Source organism: Jatropha curcas, chromosome 3, assembly GCF_041381405.1.
Source record: "Jatropha curcas cultivar XTBG-Jc1 chromosome 3, XTBG_Jcur_1.0, whole genome shotgun sequence".
NCBI classification, from domain to species: domain Eukaryota; kingdom Viridiplantae; phylum Streptophyta; class Magnoliopsida; order Malpighiales; family Euphorbiaceae; genus Jatropha; species Jatropha curcas.
Window position 1 is genome coordinate 24,265,957 of NC_143153.1, and position 10,072 is coordinate 24,276,028.

General features: G+C 35.6%; 2 protein-coding genes across 2 annotated transcripts; one reads left to right on the plus strand and one right to left on the minus strand.

Annotated features, from left to right (window-relative positions):
- On the plus strand, window positions 1-5,035 carry LOC105645145 (Autophagy-related protein 13; the record flags this gene model as incomplete). Its single annotated transcript, XM_012230663.4, is given in 3 exon segments — window positions 1-941; window positions 1,023-1,204; window positions 4,366-5,035. Coding segments are annotated over 3 exon segments (1,541 nt in total), but the record flags the coding sequence as incomplete, so codon positions are not given.
- Window positions 5,036-6,820: 1,785 nt separating this feature from the next.
- LOC105645172 (uncharacterized) lies at window positions 6,821-9,843 on the minus strand (the record flags this gene model as incomplete). Its single annotated transcript, XM_089719038.1, is given in 3 exon segments — window positions 6,821-8,622; window positions 8,625-9,663; window positions 9,665-9,843. Coding segments are annotated over 3 exon segments (1,740 nt in total), but the record flags the coding sequence as incomplete, so codon positions are not given.
- Between the last annotated feature and the right edge of the window lie 229 nt (window positions 9,844-10,072).

The window sequence follows — 10,072 nt, forward strand, 5'->3', positions numbered from 1 at the left end:
AGGGTGAACAAATTTTAGAGCGATGGATAATTCAATATGAGAGTAGGAGGTCAAGGGATAATGGTTGGGGAAGTAGGAGATCAAACAATACTTTGCATATGTTGTATAAGAAATCAATATTGCTGTTGAGGTCTTTGTATGTTACTGTCCGGCTTTTACCTGCGTATAGGATTTTCCGTGACCTCAATGCATCTGGACAGATTGGCACATTTACTCTTACTCATAGGGTTTCTTCTTTTTTTGAGCCCTTCACTCGCAGGGAAGAGGCTGAAATGCAGCGATTTGTGTTTACTCCTGTGGATACTTCTTGTGGTAGGCTTTGCCTCTCAGTGATGTATCGTTCATCACCCTTGGATGTAAGCTCTGAATCATCAACTCCAATGTCCCCACAGTTTATCCCTGATTATGTTGGAAGCCCATTGGCAGACCCACTGAAAAGGTTCGAATCTCTTCCTGTGTCAAAAGGTTCTCCATCATCCTTGCCTTTCTCAAGACGGCATAGTTGGAGTTATGACCTTTATAAAACATCTCCACCTTCAATTTCTTTCTCACCATCTCCCACTCATTCAGAATCGCATGCATTGATTTCTAATCCCAGTTCCTGTCGCATCCCGCCAATGAACTTGCCCCCTCATCCGCCTGAAACTTCTTCAGTTCATAAGAAGAACATGAGCTTTGATGAGTGTAGTCCTTCCCCTAACTTTACACCTTCCCCATCCCCATCACCTCCTATCTATATTCCTGGGAGTCACCTTTCCAAGGCTCTTTTGCGTTCTGAAAGTGCACCAGTTGGCATACCTGTAGGCAAACTTGCTAGTTCCCCTGTGTTTTCCAACAAGCCAAATGTGCCTCCATCACCTCCCTTCCAAAGTATCAGATCTGGTATTCCTAAAATTGATTCAAGTACAGGTTTTGTTCAGACTGAAGCATCAGTTGAGAAGGTATTATATGCTCATTACAGTGAATTTTTATGTCAAAGCCTTTTCTTTTGGTGTAAATTAATATTATTTTGTATGGTACAGTTGTTCTCTCTTGGAAAAGATGACATTAGAAAGTATTCGGGGATAAAGATATCATCCAATATTTCCCCACAAATTTCATTTTCCAGAAGTTCCAGCAGGTCTTTTCAGGATGATTATGATGATCCTGACTTTCCTTGTCCATTTGATGTGGAGGAGGATGAGATGACAGATCCAGGGAGCAGGTAATTGGTTGAATGGTTTGTGCTACCAAATTATAAACTGCTTGTATTTAATTTTGAGTGGAAAATGATAGGGCCTGTTTGATTGGATGTAGGGCAGCCATACATTAGCACTCCATCTGCGAAATTAGGTGTTTGGTTAAGCAAAAATAAGGTCCTGTTATTTGAGTATCCAATCTCTAGCTTTTGTGTTTATAGCTAATAACAACCCATGAATCCAAAGGTATCAGAAAGCTAGAATGGATTTGTTACCTCTGGGTTTGTTACCTCTGCCATGTTCTGATGCTAGAGGCACTGCTTATCCTAGGTCTTGTATTGGCTGATTGAGCCATTCCTCCATTCTATAAGAAAAAAGGGATAAAAAAAACTCTACCTAGTGATGGTTTTCCCTTAGCAAGTAACCCCTGGGGTGGTGGGTACTGAATGAGAATTTGGAAGAGGAAGTTAATGAAGGTAAAGGAGTTTGACTAATGTTATTTTGTTGGTAGTCTTAAAAAATAGGAAATGTGTGTAAAACCAACTATTTACGAGCCTTACATCTGGCCCCTTGACCCCTTATTTGGGTTAAGAAAAATAGATATTTGGAGATTAATGGATGTAAACACGCTTGATTAACTTCTATTTATATCCTAAAATAACTTCTCAACAGAGACAAGAGATTATCCTCGATTTATATTTACTCTGACCCCATCAAACCTACTCTAATGCAATGCCTTAGGAAACAAGGAATTTTGGTTTCTTGGGGTTCAGTTTGTTTAGGCTAGTTTTTGAGGTATCAGAAAGCTAGAATGGGTAGAGATCTAGGTATAACAGCCAGCACTTGTTAACCTAAAGTACCAAAAAGCAACAATAGCATAGGGACAACAAGTTCTGGAGTTTGTGGAGAAATATAAGCTACAACAAATAGTATCTTGAACAGAAATTAGAAGTGTTTAGGCTTCACAACTAAGCTTCTTTAGGTATCATGCCAAGGTCTCAGAAGCATTCACACCTAGAATTTGTTGCATCTTACAACTCAAGGAAGCTTTTTTTTTTTTTTTTTTTTTTTTTTTTTTTGTTGTTGTTGTCCAAGGCCGTAACTGAAGTACAGGCATTACTCAATAAGTATTTAGAGACTCAAATTATAACTGAGTCTCTAAGAATTAAGACTTTGAAAGAAAACTAGAAAGATCAACATTCTAAATCAAAATGGAGTAGGATATAAGCATAACATGAACCGTTGCAAAGAAAACTCCCAAATTATGTATTCTATGTAATTGACCCTACCACAAAATAGAATGGAATCTAATATGCCTAAAAAATCAGGAAGTCTATCTTGTTATCATGTCAGCGGCACTTGTTATATTTTCTGATTGAAATTGTCCTATATCATGTGAAGGTTGCAGCTTGAGAATGTTGAGTAGCCTTCTTGTGTTCTTTTTGATACAAGATGTGGCTGGTCATCATTTTTTAGTGGATGCTACTAATAGGAGATGATCTTAAGCATCTTATTTAATGTGTCTTCCATTGAATCCAATTTTGTCTTCATATCTTTCTAGTGTCAATGAAAAGAGATAAAAAATTTGAATTCAAATTAGTGTTTCTCACCTTAGATGAAGAAGATCTAGCAACAACTTCAAGATTCTTGAGGCTTTATTAACAAATTAACGTATTACAAAATTCCAGCCTTTTTGAGCACTATAACAAAAGCATACGAAATTTTTTGTGTTTACTTCAAAATTGTATTAGCAAGTAATATTGTATATTTTAACCAAGTTGTATGAAATGGTATGCCTAATTATTTGGTTCATAATTTGTGAACTGACATATCACAAATATCACAGGTGGATTCTCTGTGTACATGTTTGGCCTAGAACTTTGGCATACCTAGCCCTATTTTATATGCATGGTAGGCCAAGCTCCCTTTCTAAGCCATTCACGTAGACAAACTTGCGTGCACCTTTAGGGTTGCGTAGGTGTGCACTTTGGGGTTTGAGGTTTGTGGGATGATTACTAAAATCTCCGTGATATTTTGCATGGATAGCTTCCTTGGGGTTGCTTAAAAATATTTGTTTAATCCCTATATTCTTTCTAAGCCCTATACACATTTCTGGTGCATGAGTTGTGGCTTGATCTTTGCCATACATGTGCTACGATTTTATCATGTTAAACAAATTTGGACATTCAAACTGGGCACTTATGAGGCTAACCATTGATGAATGGGATAAAGGTTTTTCTTTTCTAGCTCTATTCTGGTAGAAGTGATTATTTAGTCCTTGCACGCGTGATATGAGTGAAGCTGTCATGGAATTTGTGCAGAAAACATGGTAGTGTTATTAAGAGCATGTTGCAGCATAAGTGCAATGAAGGATGACATTGAAAGTCATTGCTTCTCTTTTACTGCAATTTGCAAACTTCAATTTGTGCTATTGTATTAGCCACATAATTTGTGCATGCTTCATTGCTTATGCGTGCTTGTGTATGCAGGTGGACATGTGTGACCAAGAATAATGAACCATGCAAGGTTTTGGATTCATATAGCCAAAACCCAAAATTTTCTGTTCTAAAGATAACAAAGGATTCATATGCCACACTCAACTAGTTTGGGACTGAGGCTTAGTTGTTGTTGTTGTTGTTGTGTGATTGAAGCAAATACATAGGGCAGAGCACAGTTTGGAAAACACCGAACTAATGAACCAAACCGACCCAGTTCGATTTGATATTTATATGACTGGTTTTATTTTCATTTTAACAGAAAGGATAATTTTTTCCTTTTCAGTCCAGTTTTTATTAAACCGAAAAAATAAGCTCAAATCTGCAAATAGTTAAAAGTGAACAGAACTGTACTGAACCAATTTGGTTTGTTTCAGTTCTGTACACTATTGGGTTTCGGTTTCGTTTGCATCTAAAAGAATTTCAGTCCATTACAATTTGCATCGGTTAAACTGAACGGACTGAATGCTCACACCTACTAATATATTCACATATTTGATTGAGCCTCACTTTTTACATTCTGCTGGAGCATACATGTTTTTTCTTCAAATTTGGTGCTGTAGAACTATCTTGTGGGCCAGTGAACTAAAAATGGAGAGGAACAGCAAGTAAAAACCATGGGTGAAAATACTTCTATTATTTGGCTCAAATGTATCAGCCTCAAAAACTTATTTGCTCTATTTATCTGGCAGGCCTGAATCATTTGATCAACAAGGGCATTTATGTGATCCACTTGAGCCAGGAGGGCTCTTTCCAATTAGAAAATCACAGGATGCTGCTGTTGGTGCTCTTGTACGTATGCTGAAGAAAGCACCACCACTACGCCAGGATTTCTCCACACAAGTTAATTTGTCACAAGAACCCAGTTCCAAATTCAGCAGCAGCAGCCTCCAAGAGCATTGTGGATCACCTGCAGCTCAGCAGGCTTCTTCAAGTATAGTGTCTTCAGGTCTTGTTTCATCAAAGACGACAGCTGATGCACTGGAAGAACTTCGAGGTTACAAAGAGATGATGAAAGACTTGTTGCTTAGTCAAGCTGGTAGGTCTGACGTGTCTGCTAATCCCTCTTCGATGCGAAAGCCTACAAGCAGCAGTCCAGCTGGTTTTTGAACTCTTGTTGATAGTTGCATATATATATGTACAGCATAATGGTTTAAGATGTTATTTATGTTATACAGATGAATGCTCTATAACCCCATTTCTTTTGTATATATGAGGTGATATGAATGGGGTTCGTAAATGTTGAAGGGTTATTATTAGCTTTTTGGTAGGTAAGTTCTCTACTTTGCCTATAACTGCTTAAAATATTGAGGTTGGCTTTTCAGCCATGCATCAATGATATATTTCTCTTTTTTGGCGCAATTTATGTTTTTGCCTGTTTTTCAATGTTTTTTTTTTTTTTTTTTTTTTTTTTTTTTTTTTTTTTTTTTTTGTGTATGTGGTATTGCAGTGTCTCAGATACGACATGCCGTCCAAACTGATTTTATGCCTTATTTTTCTTGATTTTACTATCTCAAGCGTCCTCTCATTTTATCTCCAATTTTTGCTATTTGTACATTTTGACTAATGTGATATTTATAATTTTGTTCAATCATGTTTGACCACAAATTAATCTCAGCATTCGCATTCCCGCGACATTGGCCAAGGCCAAATAGATAGATATGTCATTGAACTTTTCAAATAAAACATTACGACACCTTAAAATTTGCGAATGACCTATTATATCCTTATGGTTGTAAAAATATCTGTTATGTCTTTATAATTGTAAAAATCGATAACTTTATACGCCTCACATAATAATCTTAGAACAATTAAAAGAGCGTGTCTACAAAATTTCTTTTCTTCTTTCTTCATCTTCTTTTCTAATCTCTCTCTCTCTTCTATTTCTTTTCTTCTTTCTTCATCTTCTTTTCTAATCTCTCTCTCTCTCTTCTATCTATTTCATTATTCTTTTTCTCTCTTTCTCACTCTGTCTCTCTTGTTCCTCTCTTTCTCTCTAGCTATCCTTGCTGAATCCAAATGGTAAGGACGCTGTAGGGTTTTTCTAAAAAAGTTCAGAGACATATTTATGTATTTGACCACGCAACATTCATCTTGTAAACATGTTGAGCATTTATTATCCAACACTCACTCTCATAAAGCATTGTTAATTTGATCATAATCTTATATAACTTACCATTCATTACATCATGGGCGAAATGTATAGATTCACTCTTATACTTTATAAATTCAAAAAAATTATGGCACCCTAAACTTTAGAGGAGACCTATTATGCCTTTGAAGTTGTGAATTTTGGTAACATTATGCACCTCTTTATACTAACAATAAAAATTTCTTGGTGTTTTTGACTTTTATGTACAAAATATTAATTTGATATGTAATTAGTATAACTTTTAGAACATTAATTTTAACTTTTTTTCAATTATTCAATAAGTGTTTAGTAGATCTAATTTTATAAGTTCAAGTATTCAATAAAATAATTTTTCAAGTTAAAGTGTCTAATACGTGAAATTTTATATAAATTGAAGTGTTCAATTAATCAAAATAAAAATTAAGAGTGCCACAGGATTTATTTATATAAATATACATGGGTAATTTTATGCATCTGAGTCTTGTGCCATGCTTGCTCCTCTGTCGGAAATATGGTTTAAAATTGACAAGGACTTCTTTATGATTGGTTAAACAGGAAATCTAATATAATGCACACATTGAAACCGGGTTAACGAATTAATTATCCCAAACTTGTACATGTTATTGCAATTTTGTGTTAATTTTTTAAAATTTATTATTTTATAGCAGTAAAATATTTTTATTATTGTAATTAAAAAGTGACAATACTTTTATTATTTGTTAGAATTAAAATTTTTTTTCGTTCTTTTCCGTTCAATTTCTCTCTATATTTCCATCATTCCATTACACTTTTTTTCCTTCAAATTTATGAAACAAATTTAGTCTTTTGAAATATAGTTTTTAAATGAAAACCAAAACCTCTCGCCGCGTAAAACCATCAAAATCTTTGTCATCGCCACAAATCTTTTTTATCATTGAATTATTATTATTTTTTTTGTCATTGAAATATAGTATCCTCGAATTTATTGTATATCATTATTCTTTCCCATTATTCTTTCCTAAAGTAGGTCAACTATATAAAGCAATCTTAAATCGCATATTAAAACATAGTCTAATAGTAAATACATATATGACCCGACAATAGATCCGAGTTCGAACCTACTCCCCAATACTCAAAAAAAATAAAGCATCCTTAGGTCAACTATGTAAAGCCTATAAATAGGCACTCTCTTGTATAGTATAATTAAGGTAGCACTATACGATCTTAATTGCATTCAACTTGGTATCACTCACCTGTTATATCTCTTGGAGTTCGCAGATGCTTTGGTTTTTGCAGAGCCGTCAGCTTTAAGGTTATGTTACTGGTTCTGTTACTACACCTCTTTCCTCAACTTCTGATTAAATCACACGTATGCCAGATTGGGAAGCTAACACTGTCAAGATCATAAGTTGGCTTGCTAACATCACCTCACCAAAAATCGTCAACTTTTTGATAATTTTTAGACAGCAAAGCAAGTTTGGGATTTCTTGGCTGCTATAAATACAGTCGTTGATCAAAACTCCTAGTACCATATTGATTAAGAACTCCAGTCTCTTAGACAACAATCTGGTCAGTCAGTTCGAGATTATTATCTCCATGGAAATTCTATGGGATAGGTAGTCTTACCCACAACAATGCAGCTTTTGCATAGTGCATTACAATAATTAAGGTAACAACAAACATCTTCGACAGTTTTTGATGGGCTTGCAAGACAAATATGATGAATGACATTCTTCGCTTCTCAATCAAATTCCTCCTTCCACTCTAAAGCCTGCTCTTGCAGATATCAAATATGAGGAAACCCGAAAGAACACAATTGCCTGTTTTTATTTCTCTGCGGGAAACCGTATCATCTCAGTCTATACTGGCAACTTCTAGCTTTGTTTAAAAATCAACTCCTACGATATAATGCTATTATCACAAAGATGAATACACAATGTAGATTGTTGCACTCAAGGCTCGGGATGCAAGTAAACAGAAATCTTTCTCTTGTCTAGCAGCTGCAGTCACGGACAAATGTAACCTCCTCTAAGTCTCCTTCTGTCTCCACTCTGCAGTCTACCTCAGATGAACTGATGGTGATCAATCAGCTAACTCAGTCCCATAATATTACTTCATTTAGTTTTATAATAAACTATATTTTTTCCATAATAATACGTCAATATCAAAATATATTTATAATACATCATTTAGTTTTATAACAAAATATATCTTCCATATATTTGCAATGGCAAGAAGGATTTTTATTTCTGTGATCACTATGATTATTTCAATCATGACCCCATTGATACACTCGGTCACAACTATGTCCTTGTCCTCATTCACACTCATTGATATACTCGGTCACATTTGCAGAGAAGCCCATACCAACCATTTCGTCAGTAAGTTGTGTTGCCATGAACAAATCATTGTTTTTGAGATATCCTTGGATAATCACATTATAAGAGCAACTATCTGGCATGCAACCATTTCCTTCCATTTCGTCAGTAAGTTGTGTTGCCATGAACGAATCATTGTTTTTGAGATATCCTTGGATAATCACATTATAAGAGCAACTATCTGGCATGCAACCATTTCCTTCCATTTTCCTGAAAACCCTCAATGCTTCATCTACTAATCCTTCCTTACAAAGTCCATTTATCATTATATTGTAAGTGTAAATACTAGGCTGCAATCCTTCTATGGAAAGTTTAGAAAATAGTTCCTTTGCATTTTTATGCCTTCCAGCTTTGAACATACCATCAATTAAGGCATTATAGACAATATGATTAGGCTTCAATAAGTTCGTTTGCATTTCATGAAATAGGGTCAATGCCATATCTATACACCCATACTTACACAGAAGCCATCTATCAAAACTGAGTAAGCCACCACATTTGGAGAATGGCCACTAGCACACAAGTTCATGAAAAACTTATGTGCATTCCAAGGGCTCTTTGCTTTACACAAGCCACACATAAGAGAATTATAAGTGGCATGGCTAGGAATCAAGCCTTTGCAAGACATTTCATCGAGAAGCTGCATTGCCTCATCTATCATTTTTCTCTTACAGTAACAATGAATTAATATATTGTAGGTAAAAACATTAGTTGTACAACCCTTGCTTACCATTAGATCAAACATTTCTCTAGCTTGATCCACTTTATTGTGTAGACAATATCCATCCATCAATGAACTATAGGTGATAACATCAGGTTTCATTGCTCTCTGCATCATTAATTCGACCACATCACGAGCCTTTGAAACCATTCCTTCTTTGCAAAGTCCATCAATCAACCCATTGAAGGTAATTAAATTTGGTGTGATGTTCACTTCCGACATTTCATTAATCAGCATAACAGCTTTCTTCCATCGGCCTGACTTGCACAGACCATGGATTAACGAGTTGTAAGTCACAACATCAGGCAAGATACCTTCACTCTTTATTTTCAAGAAGAGGTTGAATGCCTCAATAACCAACCCATCCTTTAAAAGGCCATCGATCATAGCACTATATGTCACCACATTAGGCTTACAACCTTCCTCGACCATTCTATTCAGCATTCCAAAGGCCACATTGGTTTTCCCAATTTTACACAGACAGTTCACAATCACAGTATAGGTATAAATATCAGGTTGATACCCTTTTGCAACGATCTCATCAAACAATTCCACAGCTTCAACAAATTTATCCTCTCTAAAAAGCCCATTAATCAAGCTATTAAAGGTTGTAATGGTAGGCCGAAAACCAAGTTTGATGATTTTCCCCACGAGAGAGTACCCAAAATTCACACGGTCTAGGTGGGAAAAGCAATTGATCAAAGTACTAATAGAATAAATTTCAAGTGAAATTCCAAAAACTTCTATCTCTTTATACAAAGAAATGACAGTCTCATAATGTTAGAAGTGCAGAAAATAATTGATTAAATTCTCAAATGGGTGGTGAGGGATTCCTATGAAGCATCAAACTAAACGAAGATAAAGCATCATCAATGTTATCGAATGAAACAGATTTGCCTTTACCTCTCCTACGTGTGTTGCTGCTAGAACTACTGTAAGAAACAGAATCAAAAAATACCCGTCAGCCGATGAACCCGAAAATTGGTAAGGCGTCTCCAGCTGCTAGTTGACAGCATCTTTTCTCTATGCTTCACAAAAGCGAAAGACCAAATATTGGATACAGCTTTTGGAAGAAATTTGATAATGGCGAAAGAGAATTCGGCTCTCCTTCTTAAGTTAAATCTCGCTTCTTGAATAATGAAAAATGGGTCGGATCACCCATGATGGGTCAACCCGGTCCAAAACATATC